The sequence below is a fragment of the Lytechinus variegatus genome, chromosome 1 (genome assembly GCF_018143015.1).
Source record: "Lytechinus variegatus isolate NC3 chromosome 1, Lvar_3.0, whole genome shotgun sequence".
Lineage (NCBI taxonomy): Eukaryota > Metazoa > Echinodermata > Echinoidea > Temnopleuroida > Toxopneustidae > Lytechinus > Lytechinus variegatus.
This window is the reverse complement of record NC_054740.1, coordinates 54,988,739-55,011,485: the sequence shown is the minus strand read 5'-3', so window position 1 is coordinate 55,011,485 and position 22,747 is coordinate 54,988,739. Positions and strand designations below refer to the sequence as shown.

Sequence of the window (22,747 nt, the reverse complement as noted above, 5' to 3'; positions counted from 1 at the left end):
TTTTCTATAAGTTGTTTTTAATGCCTCAATATTAACGTTACAATCAATTTCATTCTAGTGATTTGGATCAGATAGTTATGATTCATACAGAAGGTAAAAGAATGAGAGGAATTGGAATCAATCCGTCTTGATACGTCCAGTAAATGTGTTCATCATTTCTTGGATGCCGTTGAAATCATAGGCAGTTTGAACTGCTAAGGGATGCCACAGGCTAGAACAGAAGAAGAGAAAAAGAAAACAACATGGTATTATTGAACAATTTGGTCTGTATTCTAAAGTCTGAAATTGTGGTTTAACTATGGACAGCCAATTGTGACATGACATAGAAGTCATCAATCATATTTTACTCTCAAATCATTATTAGCTTTTTGGGAATGATAAATAAGGTAGCTGTCTTCATCATTAAAGAATATGGGAAGATCACAGTAAACATAATATTAGAACAGTTACCATGGTCTACTTAAAACCAGACTTCAGAATATGGGGCTTTGTCTAAAGTTGTACAAGCCCCATCACCAGGCAGGGTGGGGTATGGGGTGGGGGAAGGGAGGAGGGTGCAAGAAGACCTCAGGGTGACATAATTTTTTGTTCTCAATTAAATATATGTAATAGGGGTATCAGAGAGCTACAAGACTCCCTCAGTCTCAGAGATTCTACTTCAATAAACTACATGTATTTAAAAAAATTCTGAGTTTGGCTTATAACACATAAAGTGCATTTGAAAAAAAATAATAGGATAAAAATGAAATACAGCATAAAAACAAATTTTACTACGGATTAAATGTATTTTTCCAATTCTGTATCCAGTGCTTACACAACGATTTGTACTGAGGTGTATATTTGGACCCCGTCTTACAAAGAGTTACGATTGATCCGATCAAATATGGAAATCCAATAATCCACCCTTACAATAATTTTGACAGAAAATTTGCGCAATCTGCGCAAAGAGAATCACACTGAATCTTCAAGAGAACAATGAATGTATGAATGTACATCATATCTAGAAAATATTTTCAACAAATATGCATTTTAGATGTTGACGTTGCTGGCCGTCCATAGTTGTGATTGAACGGATCATTCGCAACTCTTTTTAAGACGGGCCACTGATATGATGCAAAGAGTACACACAAGTAAAATATTTAATTTCAAATAATAAAATACTGCATTCACTGAGAAGACTTTGGGTGAAGCAAAGAAATTTATGAAAAGAGTTTGGACAAGAAATAGCAAGATTGAAATTCATTTTACATATTTTGATGGTTTATTTGAAGCTGTAAGAAAACAATTTACAACCAAAAAAATATGCAGAATTCAAACCAAGTATGATACATATCAATTCATTCTAATGTGTTTAAGTGAAAAAAAAAAGAGTCAATCAGTAGCACTTATTGCTGATGAACGTCTACCAGTACATGTGGATGTGATACAGGATCATGGCTAGTCTAAACTAGGAGGCTAAAAGGGGGCTCTTGCGCTTGAAAAGGGTACTGGTGTGCGACCCCAAAATCTGAAACTATACTCATATGAACTGAAGTTTGTATGAATTCCAGTTTGCCCTCTGCAAATGGGGGTGCTTCACCGGGTGCTTGGGAACTGAAATTCAACATGAAATGGGGCGATTCCATGCTAGAAAAATCAGCCATTTGTCAACCGGTTGTCCACACAAATGAGGAACTTAACTTTGTTTTGCGGTAATAATAAAACTCTCCTAAGCAGTCATGTGAAAAAATGACAACCAACAAATATATGTCGTCCATGGATGAATTATTGGTGAAAATGTTGCATGTCGTACGGGATGCAGAGACGTCGTTCAAATACGACACACAACATTTTCGTCTTTAATTCACCTGTAATCAGTTTTTTTTTTCACATGACTACCCACTGGAACTTTATCATTGACAGAAAAGAGAATTTTATTGCCCAAGCATTCAGCTATGAGACTAGAAATTGTTGTTAAAATGTCCCGTACGACACGTATAGAATCGCCCAATGGGAGTCTTGGGATCAGACGCCTGGAATGACGGGCTTAAGAACGGGGGGAAAACGGGTAAATCAATGAAACTATGGTGAAAATGATATCCTTGGGAATGGCTGGCAAGATGTAAAAAAGGGGTCTCTAGGGCTTCATATACCCATACTGAGACCCCAAAAGATATCCCAGGCTCAAACAGTACTACCTGATAAAAATGATCAGAAGAAAAATTCTGAGAATGAGAAACCACTGCCTGAGAAAATGTATAAGAAATCATTTAGAACAAAATCAGGCGGTTACACTTCGTAATTCCGAAGGTTCTTTATTCCGAAAGTTCGTAATTCCGAAACACGTGAATTTCCTATACCTCGATGTTCGTTAATCCGAAAACGAAAAAGGGTTCGTTAATCCGAACATTTGTGGCGTTATTCCGACGGTTCGTTATTCCGAAGGTTCGATAATCCGAAAACGAAATAAGGTTCGTTGTTCCGAAGGTTCGATAATCCGAAAACATAATAGGGTTCGTTGTTCCGAAGGTTCGTTAATCCGAAAACGAAATAAGGTTCGTTTTTCCGAAGGTTCGATAATCCGAAAACGAAATAAGGTTCGTTTTTCCGAAGGTTCGTTAATCCGAAAACGAAATAAGGTTCGTTTTTCCGAAGGTTCGTTAATCCGAAAACGAAATAAGGTTCGTTAATCCGAAAACGAAATAAGGTTCGTTAATCCGAAAACAAAATAAGGTTCGTTAATCCGAAAAATGAAAACCAGGAAAGCAGAGGCAGAGGCAAGGGGGGTGGACACTTGCCGTTTAATTGTTATGAGGATGGGAAGGCAAGGGCGGCCAAACGAATTTTCGTTTGGGGGGAAAAGCCAAAAAATGAAACTCATACGTCAAAATGGGCACTTTGGTGATATTTTCACCTTAAGATTATCAAAAAAAAATCTTTTTTGAAATGACTTCTTATTATGGCAAAATGTATATTTATCCTTTATTTTTCGGGAGAGAGTATAATGAGCGAGCGGCTTGGTAAAAAAAAATCATATGTGAAGTTGTAAAACTCGTTTTGGGGGTCAATTATTCTTTAAATGGCATTATTGCGAGGTGTTGCGAGCATGAATCCCAAGCTAAAACTTAAGGGTATTTCAATAAAAATGGAAATAAGTTTTTAAAAATCCGAGCAGATTTCTGCTGTCACTAAGAATATGTACATCTAACTAAAGAATTAACACGAGCGCAATACGCGAGCTTAAACATACTGACCAGAAAAGGAATCTTAAAGAAAGAATTTAGTGAACTCTTTAGGATACATATTTCACCAATCGAATAACTGAGAGTGCGAAGCGCAAGCTGAAAATTTGCAATATTCCAGCCTGAAAACTTTACTTTAAAAAGAGTATTTTATTTCAAAAACATGAAAAATAGCATATTTATTTAAAAAAAAAGATCTTTCCCATTTTTGGAAAAATATGCATTTCCCTGTTTTTTATTTCATTTTTGGGGTGCAAGTGCCCCCTGCCTCCCTCCCGGCGGATCCAACTTTTGTCAAACGGGGGGGGGGGGGAGCAATTTTTTTCGGCCATATTTTCCTCGATCGGCAGCTTAAAGTTGATTTTTGTTTGTTTTTTGAAAGGGTAGTCCTAACAGTCAATAATTAGCTTTATACTTATAAAATAAATATGTAATAACATGATAAACCCTTTTTGAATAATGCGAGCGCGAGCTATATTTTTTTTATATGATGGACAATATGTTTGTGATCTTCAAAACGAGATGCCTATGTAACTAGATAATAACTGCAAGCAAGAAGCGCGAACAGGAATTTTAAATATAAGGTCTGACCTGATCTAAAGGGGACATTTTAAGAACTTTTTGCAGTTAGCCATGAAGACGATGCGTGTTTCAACCTGTGGAGGCGGAACGTATTTTCCTTTTGGGGAGCCAAAAAAGGGGCCAATAGGGCATTTTGGTGCAAACGGATATTTTCGCCATAAGATTATCATCTGTGTAAAGAGGTTGTGTGTTTTGTAGTAATTAAGTTGAGCAAAAAAATTAAGTGATCTCTGATTGGTAAGTTATATATTACGTTTCATTTCTGCGAGCGTAGCGAGCAAGCGGTTTTGGGAAAAATGTAAAATTCGCCTATTTGGTCAATTACTGTTAAAAGGGCATCCTTATGAGATGTTGCCAGCGAATCACGTGCTCAAACTTTTGGAAATTTCATGTAGGCCTAAAATGATAAAAATTATATTATTTACCCAGGGAAGCCACTTCAGTTCTGAAAACTGTTCTCCCAGCTATTATTATTATCCGTGTTTGTTACCAAGATGAATAATTTTCATTTTCGGAAATACGAACCTTATTCAATTTTCGGATTAACGAACCTTATTTCGTTTTCGGATTAACGAACCTTCGGAATTACGAACCTTATTTTGTTTTCGGATTAACGAACCTTCGGAATTACGAACCTTATTTCGTTTTCGGATTCGAACCTTCGGAATTACGAACCTTATTTCGTTTTCGGATTAACCAACCTTCGGAATTACGAACCTTATTTCGTTTTCGGATTGACGAACCTTCGGAATTACGAACCTTATTTCGTTTTCGGATTGACGAACCTTTGGAATTACGAACCTTTGGAAATACGAACCTTCGGAAATACGAACCTTCAGAATAACCGAACCTTCAGAATTACGAAGCTTCGGAATTACGAATGTATGCGAAATCAGGCAACCAAAACACTGAAAATTTCATTGAAGTAGAAAAAGGTATAACAACGCTTTGGCAATTTAAAAAATGCATTATTTCAGTCAAAAAAAGTTATGTGCATGTCCTCATGATTATGCAATTAGCTGGCCGATGATGTCATATCCCCACTTATTTTTATGTATTTCATTGTTCTATGAAATTATGTTTATTCAAATTTTTCACCAAGAGAAGGTAAAAATAGTAGACAAATGGGGTAGACCAGTCTGTAAATTGCTCAGTTGTAATGTGTTATAAAAGATTAGTGATATAATAGTAAGGAGTCAAGAGGAAACTAACATAACTCTGCAGCAAAATATATATATTGCTGTACACATGCATGACAAAAAAAGTGCTTAAAGGGGTGTGTTTTTCAGTTTTGGATGCGTATCAAAACACCGCTTTCCAAAAGAAGAGGGGCAGTTTTGAAAGACTGGTCAATGGTCAATCACAGGGTCAAATGTATTTAGGGTACCTTTTTCCAAAGCTTTTTATTAAACTAGCCAAACTTGTTTAGAGGCCAAAATGTGTAAATAATGCCCGCAAAAACTTGTTTAGGGGGTGTTTGGAAATAATTTGGCCACGTGTGTGTACAGCAATACATTTGACTGCCCCCCCCCCCCCCCCGGTGCAAAGAGCTGTAGTCTGAAACCACACAAATTTATTAAAGGAAAAGCAGGGCTATCTGGCTAATCAGAAAAAAAATCAAAGTTCACGTTATATGCGCAATGAGTGGCATATTTGTCAAAATTCATGAGCAGTTTGGGGAGGCGTGTACAGTGTGATTCGTTTTATATTTCTTAAGCCTGGATAAGGTCCATTTAGGTCCATATACTTTTAAATTTATGATGTAATTTCAAACACTTAACAGGATGTTCCAAAGTCATGTTTGTGCACATCATGATCTGCGCATATTTTACACTCTGTGCGCTGACGTCATGTGGATGAGCAGGTGATTTAAGGACGTTCCATAGTTATGTTTCTGAGCATCATGATCTGCGCATATTTTACACTCTGCGCGCTGAGGTCACAATGGATGAGCAGGTGATTTAAGGACGTTCCATAGTTATGTTTGTGCGCATCATGATCTGTGCATATTTTACACTCTGCGCGCTGAGGTCACAATGGATGAGCAGGTGATTTAAGGACGTTCCATAGTTATGTTTGTGCGCATCATGATCTGCGCATATTTTGCACTATGCGCGCTGAGGTCACAATGGATGAGCAGGTGATTTAAGGACGTTCCACAGTCATGTTTGTACGCATCATGATCTGTGCATATTTTACACTCTGCGTGCTGAGGTCACAATGGATGAGCAGGTGATTTAAGGACGTTCCACAGTCATGTTTGTGCGCATCATGATCTGTGCATATTTTACACTCTGCGCGCTGAGGTCACAATGGATGAGCAGGTGATTTAAGGACGTTCCACAGTCATGTTTGTGCGCATCATGATCTGTGCATATTTTACACTCTGCGCGCTGAGGTCACAATGGATGAGCAGGTGATTTAAGGACGTTCCACAGTCATGTTTGTGCGCATCATGATCTGTGCATATTTTACACTCTACGCGCTGAGGTCACAATGGATGAGCAGGTGATTTAAGGACGTTCCACAGTCATGTTTGTGCGCATCATGATCTGTGCATATTTTACACTCTGCGCACTGAGGTCACAATGGATGAGCAGGTGATTTAAGGACGTTCCATAGTTATGTTTGTGCGCATCATGATCTGCGCATATTTTACACTCTGCGCGCTGAGGTCACAATGGATGAGCAGGTGATTTAATTAGCTGGAGGTAATGTGAGCTTATTTTTCTCCTTATCTGCACTAACTGCAGATCTGATGTGTTATTTTATGAAGCTAATAAACTGGAATTATTCCATGGACCATTTTTTTTTATTCCTCTACAATTTCAAAATAGTTTCTCTGTAGTGCTGCAAAGTATGATGAATATGACCCTGAGTTTGAATAAATGGAGAAGTGGTTCGGAATTTTTCCTCACATAGATACTGCTTTTGGTGCGTTTTCGGGTGTTTTAAGATGCAAATTTGCTCTAATAAGAGTGCTGATAGTTTGAAAACAAGCACATGAACTCACATTTTTTCAATGTTTGCACCTCTTAGGTATAACTTTCTCTAAAACTCTGCAAAGTTTGGTGAAAATGACATGGGTTTTGAATAAAGTGCAGCATTTTTTTTCCTTCTCAAGTTTGTTAATGAAATTTGAAATTTTTGAGGTTTGAGTATCTTTCCCTCAATTTCTAAGAACTGAGAGTGTTGTTAGACTTAAAATGAACAAACAATTGACAGCAATATAGATATATTATCCATCTTACTGATACAGTTATTAATCATATTGCAAAATTTGATGAAATTTTCATGGATTTTGACTGAGTAATAGATAGGGCTTTAAACTCACTGTTATGATCTTGTGAGGTCTAAAAATGCCAAATTATTTTAGATGCGCAATTTTTAAGAACATCATCCATTTTGGGTTAACTTCGAAGCTTGCTAGCAAAAAATTAAGCATGTGGACCCATACTAATATTTGCGTACTTGGAATATTCAGGTGCTAAAGTATCTATGTGCAAAGTATGATGAAAATGACATGGATTTTCAAAGCAAGACTACTGAACTATTTGCATTTTAAACGGTATTAACAGACTTTTGCTTGTTTTCAGAGCATTTTGGGCTGTTTCAAGCCAACTCGCAATACTTTGGACACTGATAATTTGAAAACGAACACATGGACCCCATAGTTTAAATGTCTGAACTTCTTCATAATATATTCCTCTCCAAATCTAGAGAGTATGATGAAAATGACATGGATTTTGAATGTTTGGGATCAGAACTATGGAACCATTCATATTTTAGACATTTTTGGGTGGTATTATCAGACTTTTACTTATTTTCGACACATTTTGGGCTGTTTCAAGCCAACTTGCAACAGTTTAGACACTCGTATGTATTTTAAAAACGAGCACACGGACCCCATGTTTTTAATATTTTAACGTCATCAGAATATATTCCTCTGCAAATCTAGAGAGTATGATGAAAATGACATGGATTTTGAATGTTTGGGAGCAGGACTAAGTAACCATTCGTATCTTAGACATTTTGGACGGTATTAGACGTTTGCCCGTGTTAGCTGGATTGTAGACTGCATGTTTCAAGCCAACTCGCAACAGTTTAGACACTGATAGTTATAAAACGAACACATGGACCCCATATTTTTAATATTTTAATGTCATCAGAATATATTCCTCTGCAAATCTAGAGAGTATGATGAAAATGACATGGATTTTTAATGTTAGGGAGCAATACTACAGAGCCATTCGCATTTTAGATTAGACTTTTGCACCTTTTTGGCACATTTTAGGTGGATTTCAATATTTTCAAGCCAACTTGCAACAATGTGGACACTGATAGCTTAAAAACAAGCAAACAGACCCTATACTTTCAATATTTAAATGCCTTTAGAATATATTCCTCTACAAATCTAGAGAATATGATGAAAATGACATGGATTTTGAATGTTTAGGAGCGAAATATGGAGCCATTTGCATTTTAGAGGGTATTAAAAGTCTTTTGCCCGTTTTAGGCGCATCATAGACTGTTTCAAGCCAACTCGCAACAGTTTAGACACCAATAGTTTAAAAATAAGCACATGGACCCCATATTTTTAATATTTTAATGTCTTCAGAATATATTCTCCTACAGATCTGGAGTGTATGATGAAAATGACATGGATTTGAATGTTTGGGGGCAAAACTACAGAACTATTCGCACTTTAGACGGCATTATTAGACTCTTGCATGTTTTTGGTGCATATTGGGCGAATCTCATGCAAACTTGCATCTCTTTACACACTCATAGTTAAAAAAAACCCCAGCAAATGGACCCCATATTTTTAACTTCTCTACACCTTCGATATGCATTCCTCTACAATTTAGCTGAATTTGATAAAAATGACATGGATTTTGAAAAAAGTGCAGCTTACAAAATACTTTTTAAATTTTTGAGTAGATTCACGTCTTTGAAGATTTGTTTTTTCCGAGTTTTTGGACCATTCTTGCCAAATGAGGGCTGACTCCAAAAAGATATATAGTTTTACCAATTAAAAGACTTTCTTTAAATGTGGTATTAGAGAGGCATAATTCTCTTGATTGCGCAAGATTGCATATCATTTACATACGGCTACTTTGAAGACCCATAGAAAAAAAATAAGCACATGAACCTATATTACTTTTTGCATTTTTATACCAAAGTAACTCTTTGCAAAATTTGGTGAAAATGACATGGACTTAATTTTAACTGTGGAACGTTCTTAAGATTTCAATTCTGACGCCATTGCCATTGGAAAAGCGATGCCTATAGTCTCGCTCTGCTATGCAGGCGAGTCAAAAATGACCTCTGTGCCCTTTGACCTTGCATATTCAGATGTCCCCAAATCAGATGAACCTCTGGCAACCATCCATAGAGGGCAGATGTATTATGATTTTTTTCAATAGATTCCTTTCCATGGTGAAATGAATGAAATTTATTGGAATAGTACTTTGAACTAGACCTCTAATTTTATTTTTGTGCAATATTTATGAAAGCAACCTCCCCCCCGAAAAAAGAAATGCATTCAGGGTGCGATGATCATGTATATGTAAAGCGCGTAGAGACTTCATGTAATATGCGCTATAGAAATATTTTTTATAATTATTATTATTATTATGACTTTTTCATAAAATTAGAAATGGCACCTGTGACAAAAGTTTAATCTTGCTTTTGTCTTCCGGAATAAGTTTCCATCATCTGCTGGCTTCCATTAAGATCACAAAAAGCCATCACTGCTTTAGGATTCCACAAACTGTATCAAGAATAGGATGTGTAAAGCTGAAGATCATGCTTTCTCTATCATCTATTACAGGTACTATCTGTGAGCAACACTTATTTTGACAAACTGATTGCAAAAGCAAAGAGTAGAGAAAGGGGGTTTTATTCTGAGATTAACTTTATCTCAGAGAAAATAAAAAAATTCATCTCCTGTAAAATTGGTGAGATAAATATACTAACATACCCTTAAAATTGGTATTCTCATCCTGAGATTCTGCAAACGTCCCTGATCCAGGATAACAAATTCCTCACCTCATTTAAAAAAAATTGTCATATAGTAAACTCATGACTTGGTGTGTGTGAAGGGACATGGGAGGTGTTCCTGGATGGCGAACTGAGATCACTTGTGTCCGAAAATGAGCCGGGGTTAAAAGTGGATCATATTTGGGCGGTTAATGATAAGTGTGTCCCCTGATTGTCAAATTACAAATAATAAATATTACGTGGCCTGTAATTTGTATAAGCATGAGACCTTTTAACAATTTTTTTTATGTTGTTCTGTTAAAGCAGATAAGAACCAATAGCGCCATCTCGAGTCCTCAACGATTCATACCTGGCCAGTTTCCTGACCCATAATGCTAGTGTAGTCTAGTAATAGCGACCCACTTGAATGATAACATGCTAATCTACTACTCAATACATTTATACCGTAATGATTATGTTATCAAGTAGCAAAAATAATTGCTTTTCCTATAAAAACAATTTAGTTTCTCTATATACAAATACACTTATAGGCGAATTTATTCTCTGTAGTACTAGTAGATATCTGAAAACGTATATTTTAAGACTGTATTTATAACGCACAGTCAATGAGAGACCATACACAGTTTTCTCTCCCTCTAACATCTTGCTGTTTTCAATGGTCACCTTGATGGATTCTTGACTACACAGTCATAATGTATACCTCATCCATTGCCAGATCTGGGCCCCGCCTTACAAAGAATCACGATTGATCCGATCAATCGTAACTCTATGGAAAACCACAAGTGTCATAATTTTTTCTATGAAAAATTTGCACAATCTCCTTTGTATGCAAAGAGAAGTGCAGTGAATTTTAAAGAAAACAATGAATGCATGAATATACATCATAGCTAGAAAAATATTTTTAACAAACCTGCATAATAGATGTTGACGTTGCTGGTCATCCGTAGTTGCGATTGATTGGATCAATTGGATCACGGGACCTGAACTCAATATGGTACCTGTATACCTGCCAACATTTATGCAAAATCTAGACAACCAATGGCCGGGGGTCTAGGGGGCCGATTAGGCCCCAAGCTGGGTCCAAGGCAGAGCCCCGTGCGAGGGGTCAAGAAGGCAGTTCCCCCTAAAATTCCTGTATTTTAGCAACTTTAACCCTAAAAGGACTGGGCTATTTAAGATGTATTGAGGACCTGGAGGCATGAATGGGTCTCGGGTGATTTTTCCCAAGTTTTTTCCTGAAATTTCAGATATCAGGAAGTCTCGATTCTTGGCCATTTTGAAAGTTGAAAATCAGTTGGCAGATCTAATAACCCTCATTTCCAAGTTTCATGAACTACATCCGTAAACTTTAAAATTTATGACATTTCACAAAATACCCCCAACATGGTCAAAGTTCATTGACTCTAAATAATCTTTGACCTTAATCATGTGACCTAAAACTCATGCAAGACAATCAATGATAATTTGATTACATGTCCAAGTTTTATGACCCAGGTCCATATACTTTCTAGGTAAAAATGACATTTCAAAACTTGACCTTGGTTAAGAATTCAATGTTGACGCCATTGCCGTCACTGCCGTAGTCAGAAAAGCAGCAACTACAGTCTTGCTCTGCTATGCAGGAGAGACAAAAATGCTTGATTCTTCATGTTTCAAATTTATTTTCGCATATGACATCACAAATCAATACATTTGTAATTTCATAACTCTCTCCTTACTAGATGGATTTTTATTTAAACCTTCGCCAATATTTTTCTCTACTTTTTTTCTGCACTATCAATAGAACAGACTTATTTTCAAGGTGAACTTTCCCTTTAACAGGAATGCTGAGGAAGGGTAAACTTACTTTTTGAGACCAGGAAAGAAGTAAAGACTCCTTGGCAAAATGAGAACACGTTGGTTTGTTCTGATCGCAAGCATAATCCTTTCCACAGCGTATTCGGGTTCCAATATGTCTACCATGATGGCTCGTCTGAAAGGACCAACACAAATATATAAATCATCTTTACTTCATAATCCAATAGAGACACAATTTACCCAGGTCCTTTGCCAGTGATAATGGGACAAACTCCCCTTCTCTGGCAATAGGCAGGGTTAATAAGTGCATGGTAGTTACTCATTTTTTAAAAGAGACTTGTTCTTGTTTTTATTTGTATTTCAAGAGCATTTTTTTTCATTATGCCTCCCTAACTAGGCGTATACAACCAAATCACTATCATTTGAAATAGAAATACATCAGTGGCACCAGGGAGCTTTGAGCACACACACATGTAAGAATGGACGGCCAACACTTTGAGTTACAGCCATTACATGTAGTAAATTTTCTATGATTAAAAATCAGTGATTCAGCTACCAATGCAATCATAATTACAATCCCTAGGTATTCATTAACCATTTTCACCAAAAAAAACCCACTTTCCCCTCCTCCACCTCACATCTCCCCTCCCACCCCCATTTATATATAACGGCCTGTATTCTGAATTAAGGTTTAATTCAAACTTTTGTCTAAAGTTGTGTTGTAACTATGGATAGCCAATTGTGAAACAAATCTCTAACTGTACAAGTACAATTTTTCAGCTCATTTCACACTAATATCATTCATAAATGCCAGGAAATAAAATCTATGATTGTTTTCTTCACCATTAAAGCATGATGAAAGAGCAAAGTCAAACATAAGAAACAAACAATGTAAACACACAGTTTTTAAAAATATTTTCAGCTTCCCATAATTTTAGCAGAGTTAGACCATGGTTAAACCAGAACGAGTGGCCTAGATGTATTTTGCTCGATACTCACTTTGCTTTGACACCATCAAACATGCCTGTCTTGATGTAGAAGGGGCACACCACTGTGCACTTTACACCCGACTTCCCCGTGTACTGTAGCTCGTGATAGAGGGCGTCATCCAATCCGACAGCCGCAAACTTACTGGCGCAGTAATCCACAAGGCCACTCACTCCAAGATGGCCGGCAAGAGAAGCAATGGTTACTATGTGACCTTGGTTCTTCTCCAACATGTTAGGCAAGAAAGCTTTCAGTGTCTACAAGTCAACAAAAGACAAAGGGTCACAAGGAGCAAAAAAGGTAATTTTACTTGAAGTGATTTAAGGCCACCGCACACCTTACGATTGGTCTGCGACTCGATTTTGGAATAAAACGTTCCACATTTTAATGTGAACGTTTGGACATGAAACACCTTACTGTGCCAAGTTCAAAGTCATATAATGTGAATACTAAAATACATAGTGACATTCATGGCAATTGCTACTCTTCCAAAAATAATCATGAAAACAAGTGTGAAAACAAATTGTTATGAAGTCATAGCAGCTGTACGATCGGCTATGATTTGAAACTGAAGTTCATATACATGGTAATTGCTACCTTTCTAATAATAATGAGAATGAGTTTAATATCTAATTGTAATTATGTCTTTGCAACGCACGATGGGCTACGATTTGAAACAAATTTGGACTTTACTCCTAATTAAAAGGCTTGAAATTAACCAGGAATTCCATATTAGTATTCTCAAAGTTATTTTGTACCACAAATAAGATTTTATTTGTTTATACATGTATATTTTATTGAATTCGGACAAAATGAAGAGAGAAAGAGAAATAATAATTAAACTTTTACGGATAAACAAATTTTCATAATTTGGATTTCTGAAGACCAAATCATTGTATTGGCTAATTGTAGACAACCTTGTCTGGCCTAGCAACTTATTGTTTGTTTTGAAGGTGGAGAGGGAGAGTGTTTACGCCTACCCAGAAATGAGCATTGACGTTGACATCCATAGTCTTCTTGATGAGACGATCCGGACACTGCAAAAGCTTCTTCCCGGAAACAATGCCTGCGTTATTGATAAGGATAGTCACATGACCAATATCTTCCCTCACTTTGTCGGCAGTCTTGTAGACAGCCTCGTTGTCACAACAGTCCACTACATAGCTGTATGCCTTACCTCCTGCCCCTCTGAAATGTAATAAGCAAAACAACAACTATTAAAGACTAAACTCACTCACTAAAGGGAAATTCTATAAAATGATCAACCTTTCTGTATGTCTGACTCCCATTTTTCTCAAGTCTTACCTAACCTCATAAACACACCAAGTCATGGTCATTTGAGAACATTACGGACTGTCAAAAGAACAAGAAATCAGAGACAGAAAATTTCATGGAGGTCCCACATATAGGGGATCAGACGTACATATTTTATGGAATTGCCCATCTGTATTTTCTATAATGATGATTTAAACTTGAATAATATTCACATCAAACTGCATATCCATCACCACCATCATAATCATCATCGACATTAGCATTATCATAAGCATTATCATCATCAACAATATCGTCATAGTTCAGTAAATAAACTTGTAAGATAACTTACATGAAATGTAATAGCTTTACAACTTATAAGGAATGGACGTACATATAGGCTTGCCCCTAAAATCTCAAAATGCTACTGCACCACCTGAGAACCCTGCCCCTTCCCAACTATTTTTATTCAATGCATGTCTTCCTCCCTTCAACATTGTGCTGCACTCAACCTAGGTGAGTAAATCCTAAAAAAGCTGTGTGCACCAGAATCGGTAGACTAGCTTAGCCGCTGTAATATAAGAGCACCTTGAGCACCTATCAAGATATTATTATTATCATTACTATTCCTTCCTATATTTTTTTTTTCAAAGCAGACTCTAACCTAATTTCTTTGACCACTCCTTGTGCGGTTTCATTGTTGATGTCCCATATGATGACCGTTGCACCAAGCTCAGCGAACGACAGGCTCATCAATCGCCCGATGCCGGATCCTCCACCGGTTATCAGCACGATGTCCTTGCTGACATCCTTCTTTGGCTTCCACTCACCCGGGATGATGTTGTCGATAAAACCGAGGAAGTTGTAGAAGCAAATCTTCGCAAGAGTCCACAGAAGGAGGATGAAAGTAATGACTGGGTTTTCCATTTTTGCTGGTTGTACTCTGTAAGTTGACAAAACAAAAGTGTTATGAATGACAATGATATACAAGAATACATTTTAGTTTCAGGTTAAGTAATGGTTTACGAATCAAGAAAGCTCAAGCTTTCTCTAAATAGCTCCAAGCAACACTCTGTGAAAGGTCAATGTAGAAGGTACACTTCTGTATACTAAAGCGCAACAAGTGACTTTCAGAGTTTCGATGTAGTGGCGACACCTACAATAATGTGAGGTATAATCATCAACCAAAACTGACTTGAATAAATGTGGTTAAAGTAATAAAGGCATGTTATATTTTTTTTCTAACTCATAACCCCTATATTAAAATTGACACTTGAAGCACATCAAAATTTCCAATAATGCAATCAACAAAACATAATTACCCTGGATTACAAAAATAAGTGCACTAATGAAATCACAAGAGACTCACTTTTTTCTAATATAATTTATAACATCAATGTCTCACATATGTGTGCATAGTCCTATTGGGAAACTACATGTATGCAGCACAGAATGAATCGTTTGTGTAGGCTTATCATTACAAACGTACAAGCATCAGAACAAACAAAAACTACCAGATAAAAAGTAAGAACAAAGTACTCTTTTCAATACAAACTGCAGTTGTACGAGGCCTTTGCTTTTATCAATGATTTTTTTTTAAAGTCATAAGAGGTGATCTTTGAGAACAAATTCTTATCAGGGTCCTTGAGAAAATCTGAGTTTTTATCCACAGGAGTCTAGGTAAAAGGTTGATGTCTTTCACTGCTAATCATAGAAAACCGTTGATTTTGAGTGCTTGAACATGTGAAGTACTGATTTCAACTGCAAGTAAATTAGGCCTGGGTTGGCAGTTGTTTGCCTGATTAAACAATCTAAAAGTTTGAATAATCAAGATTCTTGGATAATCAGAAGTTAAAAAAATATGACCTGTATACGTGACCTACAGGTAGTCAGACACAACAAGCAAGCTGACTCAGTCGAGAGTCCCAGCCATCATTATCGTGTCTTGAAAGAGTCATACATGTATCTGTTTTGGAAATCTTTTTCAAAAATTCTTAATTTGTTATCTTGGACTTTTCAAAGATCAAAGATTATGGCTATGTACATTTTGACAAAGGCCTGGTCCCACTGGCCCAATGAACAGAAAACGTATTCATGATGGATACAGTGGACAAGCAGAATTCGGGGTAGCGCAATTCGCTCCAGACAATGGACAAAATGGGCGAACAATGACATCACAGTGAATGGATGCTTGATGGATATAAAGCGTATGCAAAGAGTACACAACAGATGGCAAGATTCTTTTCTGTTTTACATCCTCTCTGCATCTGTAAGTGCAGTGGGACTAAGCCTTAATCAAATGTCTCAAATCATTAATCAACAACTGATGAACATCAATGAGTGTAAGAAGTAGGATTAGGTTGCTGATTGTTGGTAACCTGATCAAATGCTTTGATGGTTTGAGTTTTACTCTCAGGCCTAACATAGAATCCAAATATAGATGATGGAGAGACGAATTTTAAAAAAATGTTCATGGCTCCACCAAAAGAGGGACCTATTAAAACCAATCTAAATCTAGCCTATAACCTAGGCGCAGGCTTCAGCTTTTGTCTTTCAGAGTCTAATGCTGTAATGCGACATGCAAGCAATAGATCTGATGCAGAAGACTATGAACTGCGGCTGCAGCCACAATCTATGCACTCCGGTCTTGTTTTATTTCTTGTTATAATGACCAAGATTCGGTGCCGTTTATTGTGTACGAAAAACTGCCATCGGACATTTGTCAATAAAATGAAAAAAAAATGGTTTCCTTCCCTGAAAAATTCTAACAAACTACAAATTAACATAAGAGACAAAACAAAAGAGAGAAATCTAGGAATGAGATGGGCTGATACTTCATTGATCACTGCAAGTGCATGGTTTGGTTGATCCCCACCTCCCCTGCCTTGGACATCAGCCTCTTAACAGCTCTTTCGAATTGCCAATAGAAGCTTACATGTACATGTTTTACATTACACGTGTCCATCCTAGTTACAAAAATTCCCAATAAGTACACAGGTCTTGTTTGCATAGTACTACTTGTGACCACAGAGTAAGTATAGAGATCCTAGTCTGTAGACTGTAGGGTCTTGTGGTTATAAGAAACGCAACAATTATTGATGTGCATGACCGCTGGTTATCAAATTATGAAAAATTTACCTAAAGCCAACATGCTAATCATCAAAAGACTCTGGTCACCTGCCATTCCTGACAAATACCCAGAAATGGATCGCTGTCAAGGTCTCATTGGGAATGAAGAGATTATAGGCGACCACACACCTTATGATTGGTCTGCGACCCGATTTCAGAATAAAATGTATTTGATGCTAATATTGAGACTTTATGTTCAAATCTGTCACTATGCTATCACCCTTCTTAGAATAAAAGCAAATTTAATATCTAGTCGTAATGACGTCATATCAGTCATATGATTGGCTACGATTTGAAACTAATTTGGCCTTTACTCCAAAATAAAGGCTTGCAATCTCTCAAAATGGTTATATTAGTATTCTTTCAATTAATTTTAACCTCAAATAAAATGAATTGTTCCATTCATATTTTCAGAAAATGAGCAAAATGCGATTTGTCCCAAAATCGGATCACGAACAGTCGTAAGGTGTGCAGTGGCCTTATGATTCACCAGCTAAGACTTCAAAAATTTAAATAAAATTACTACCTGTATAAATATAATCAACATGAAAATGGTCTATGTTCCTATTGTCAGGTCCCTGTTAAGACAATATAACATTTTTTTTACCACAATGTAAGAAAATGAAGAGAAAGAAGATCAATGCAAAGAAGCCTGAAATAAAACAAGCCAATATCAGATCTCGCAACATTATTGGGAAGATATGCAGTGTGGTAAAATGTACCACAGCCTGGGGCAAGCATGACTGCTCCCTAGTACTGAGGGGTGGTTTGGAGTACAATGTAGACATAGAAATGTATATGGATGGAGGATATGTTCAATCCAATATACACACACAATAGACACAAACCCTAGGCTACATGGAGGCTCTGTGCATTCATCCATGCACGGGTGATCAGCTTAGAATGCTGCAGGGTGAGGCAAGCCCAAAGATCTGATCATCACTTTGGATGTCGGATATACATTAAGGACTTTTTTCACCATACATTTCATCCTCTTTGCCTTTTCCAACAACCAGGTTTTTTTGGTACTGCCAGTGCTACTAGTACTACCAGAGCTTAATATCTCATACTTCACAACTTGACATCGCCATCAACTTTACTTCACACCCTTATCTACATCACTTTGAGCTTCGTTGGTTATTTTCCATATTATTTTGGCTGGCCAGTTAGCAAGTGTTTCTCAGCTTCACCAAGCTAGGTAAGTATAATTTCTCCCACCCCCATTTCTGTTTTCCCCCTTGGAAATCACCCCATCCAATTCCACAGCAGATTTTATAGTGATCCTAAATTATGTGAAAAAACAAAGAGATTTGAATAAGAATATTTATAAATGATCTCTCTCCCTTCTGTTATTCTGATGATTATTATTAATATCATTAGTGATTTAATTCTTTGACTGTACCAAAATTGAGTTTCTGTCTTCTTTCTTCAACCAAGTTTGCATGCAATAAAGTACAAATCTTTGCACAATAATGGTGAGCACTGAAGGAAACGTATTTCGCCATTTGACAGGCCAGACTAGTCTAACGCCGAGGACATTGAAAAAGCAAATCCATCCACGTCTATACTTAAATCTTGAACTTTGAATCAACCTGGCAAATTTAATCTACACAGCACCAACAGCTCCATCACCAACCAACCTAACCCAGGGAACTCCCGCCCACGTAGCGGTCGGGAGCCCAGGATCGTACGTGCAATTTGGCATACTCACCTGACAAGCGTGAAGTATGGTCAAAATAATTCTCCGAATAAATAGTTAAAACAGAAATCAAGCACTTACCACGATTATATGGATGATGGTCTAACGAGTGGCAGTTTTTCTGACATCTGGGCACAGACTGGAACCTCAAACAAGTGGAATGCCTCTGGCCGTCTCACCTGCATCACGCGGTTTTCAATATAGCAGCAGTGCTGACTTTGAATACTTCTCTAACTCGCACAAGATGTTCAGTGATACATGGTTACTCTTATGTCCACTTTTTATGAACTAGACCAATAAACTTACAGAGATATGATGGTTATTCAACAAAAAACCCCAACATGGCCAAAGTTCATTGACCTTACATGACCTTTGACCTTGATCATGTGACCTGAAACTCGAACAGGATGTTCAGTGATGCTTGATTACTCTTATACTATGTACAAGTTTCATGAATCAGATCCATAAACTTTCAAAGTTATGATGGTAATTCAACAGATACACCCAATTCGGCCAAAGTTCATTGACCTTTGACCTTGGTCATGTGACCTGAAATGCGCACAGGATGTTCAGTGATACTTGATTACTCTAATGTCCAAGTTTAACGAACTAGACCAATAAACTTTCAAAGTTATGATGGTAATTCAACAGATACCCCCGATTCGGCCAAAGTTCATTGACCCTAAATGACCTTTGACCTTAATCATGAGACCTGAAACTTGCACAAAATGTTCAGTGATGCTTGATTACTATTATGTCTAAGTTTCATGAATCAGATCCATAAACTTTCAAAGTTATGATGGGAATTCAACAGATACCCCCAATTCGGCCAAAGTTCATTGACCCTAAATGACCTTTGACCTTGGTCATGTGACGTGAAACTCATGCAGGATGTTCAGTGATACTTGATTAACCTTATGGCCAAGTTTCATGAACTAGGTCCATATACTTTCTAAGTTATGATGTCATTTCAAAAACTTAACCTCAGGTTAAGATTTTGATGTTGATTCCTCCAACATGGTCTAAGTTCATTGACCCTAAATGACCTTTGACCTTGGTCATGTGACATGAAACTCTAATAGGATGTTCAGTAATACTTGATTAACCTTATGGCCAAGATTCATGAACTAGGTCCATATACTTTCTAAGTTATGATGTCATTTCAAAAACTTAACCTCAGGTTAAGATTTGATGTTGACGCCGCCGCCACCGGAAAAGCAGCGCCTATAGTCTCACTCTGCTATGCAGGTGAGACAAAAACAAAAAGCTCTCTCCTTCTACCCCCGTCTCGATTGGCCATTTTGTTACAATTCATAACAAAAATGGCCGATCGAGACGGGGGTAGAAGGAGAGAACTTTTCGTTTTTTGAGGTTCCAGTCTGTGCCCAGATGTCAGAAAAACTGCCAATCGTTAGACCATCATCCATATAATCGTGGTAAGTGCTTGATTTCTGTTTTAACTATTTATTCGGAGAAATATTTTGACCATACTTCACGCTTGTCAGGTGAGTATGCCAAATTGCACGTACGATCCTGGGCTCCCGTCTGCCTAGCGGGCGGGAGTTCCCTGGGTTACAACCAACCTAGATAGCTGGCTGCCATCTGTTTCGAGGAATTTTTAAACATTTTTATTCATTTATTTTTCTCATCTGTAATTGGTGAGCAAAGCCAACAGTGGAACAACCAATGTAACAGAGACCAAAAGTTTCTGGTCTAATTGAACACAAATTACCTTGAATAGATATCGGAAAGCTACAAAGATTATTTGTTATAAATCCTATATTGACTGGTTGCCATTACACCCACTCATTCAATGAACAAGGTTATGATATACCCAACAAACAACATTGAAACACTAACCCGTTTACTTTGATTAAGTCATTAGCAAATAACAGCAAGTTAGTGTGCAGGAGTTCCAAACTAGTATTATTGTCGACCAAAAGTTAAAAAGCTTCAGTCTCTGTGTTAGTTGTTCCGCTGAACTCTGTTGGCTCCACTCACTATATACAGAGACCGAAGTTGTAGCTCGATCTGCACGGGGACTCAGTGGCCATATGTTTGTGAATTAAGTTTGGATAAAACAGAGAAGTGAAGTTGCGCAACAGCCGACATAAGTCTCTGTTTTTTCCCCTTTAAATCATTTGTTTTTGGTGCATTTCAGGCCATAACGGAATATTATTTCGGTACAGTTCTTTAACTTCTTTTTATATATTTTTATGAAATAAAGACAAAAATCAATGAGCCTGGGGGGGGGGATTTTGCATTGTTTATCCCCTAGGTAATGGTGGCTGCACGATAGTCAGTCGTCTGTGCGCGAGGAGAAATTAAAAAAATTAAAAATGCTTTTGTTAAAAAACTCCTCCAAACAGAAGGCTTCCAGCTGTCTACTTTTTTCAATGACATTGTATTTCCTTTCAGATTATGTATCTGCTCGGCTGCAAACTTTGATTTTTACTTTATTTTCTACATGTTTTAGATTATGCACCATACGACTTTGAAACCTAATCAATAAAGTAAACAGACTTGGCTGAGAACCGAGGAGTGAATGCAACAACAGGTCTGCGGTTCTATATAGCCACACCGCGAGGCCGAGGCTATGCCATGGCAGTGAGTCCTTAGCTCAGCCTCAGGCAAGGAGAGCTCGACCTGAGCAGTGCTGTCTGAGCAGCAGCTGATGAGCGGCTAGCAGCTGAGGACTATATAGTATACCAGGCAAATCATATGAAAATTTCCCTAGATTCTCATGATCAAATGTAACTGGTTATGAGATTAACTTACCGTGCACCTGTAACGATTTCAAGCAAGTTCGATGAGCGATCAAAGGGCACCTGAACTCGAAACTTCAGTTAGACGGCGTCGATCGTCTTACAGGCACACACGGACAGCTAGCTAGCGCTGAGAAGATCAAGAGCTGACGATCACACACACCCGGCCCGCCCCGGCCCCGCCCCCGGCCGAGACCCGCCCACGCCCCGTCCCCTTTAGATTCCCGCACTCAAAACGCGAGCACTGGCGCAGCTCCAAGGCCACGCCCACGATAGAAGAGCTCGCGCTCCCAGATAATTGGCGTAAAAAAGGGGTGTGGATTTATATGTACGGGTACGGTCATTTGGGAAGCGAGAAAACAATCTCCGAATCCAAATGCGGATATCGAGGGGATTGTATTGCAAATATGAATATAAACACAAACAAGGCAAATCGAGGCAAAGCGGGGCAACAGGGGACCGGGGGCAAAGGCATTCAGTACGCTCCAGTGTTTTAGGAGCTTCCCCCTCCCACCACACACAGATTTTGAAGAAAAAACTGAGCAGACTAGTGTCATGGTTTATACAGGCTGTCAAAACCTTGCACCTAAGTGACTTAAACTACAGTTTAATTCTAAGCAGCCCTTAAATATATGAATTTGGGAATACAAGGATTTCACATCATCAAAGTCTAAAAATGAGGAAATATCACACCAACAAAAGGTTAATTTAAAGTGAATAAAAATGCAATATAAAGCATAACACTGAAAATTTCATCAAATCGGATTTAGAATCATTATAGTTATGACATTTTTAAGGTTTAGGTGAATTTTACAAAGTATATATATTCACATCCTGGCGGTATGCAAATGAGTGGACTTATGACATAACCCAATAACTATTTCTTTTGCATTTTATGATATGAATTATGAAATATTTTAATTTTCTCTTCATTGTCCCTTGAAGTTTTATTCCTCCCTAAACATAAGGTATTGCCATATAAAAACATTTTTGATTCGGTAGTTAGTCCTTATCGTATAATCTGAAGAAAAAAAATGAAATGTATAATTCACACAATAAAACACAAAAGAAATAGTGAGGGACATCATCAAGCCTCTCATTTGTTTAGTAATGTGTTATGCATTTATAACTATTTTGTGAAAAACTTTAAAATGTCATCAACCTTACATCCTAGTTTGTTCAAACTTTCAGCATTATGCTTGTTTGATTTTTCTCTACTGATTCAAACAACATTTTTCTGGGGGATTTGCATGACCTTTAAGTTTGGGGTGTTTTGGTTAAATGAAACATTCTTATATTCTTCTCTCTTT

The 22,747-nt window shown here is 37.4% G+C and overlaps 1 protein-coding gene across 1 annotated transcript; it reads right to left on the bottom strand.

Moving 5' to 3' along the window:
• LOC121417216 (protein dhs-3-like) lies at positions 1-21,556 on the bottom strand. Its single transcript, XM_041610843.1, has 6 exons — positions 21,451-21,556; positions 14,509-14,787; positions 13,571-13,778; positions 12,603-12,847; positions 11,653-11,778; positions 1-211 (listed from the first exon to the last, which is right to left on the bottom strand). The coding sequence occupies exons 2-6, from the start codon at positions 14,769-14,771 to the stop codon at positions 118-120; spliced, it is 936 nt and encodes a 311-aa protein (XP_041466777.1). The 5' UTR covers positions 14,772-14,787; positions 21,451-21,556; the 3' UTR covers positions 1-117.
• Between the last annotated feature and the right edge of the window lie 1,191 nt (positions 21,557-22,747).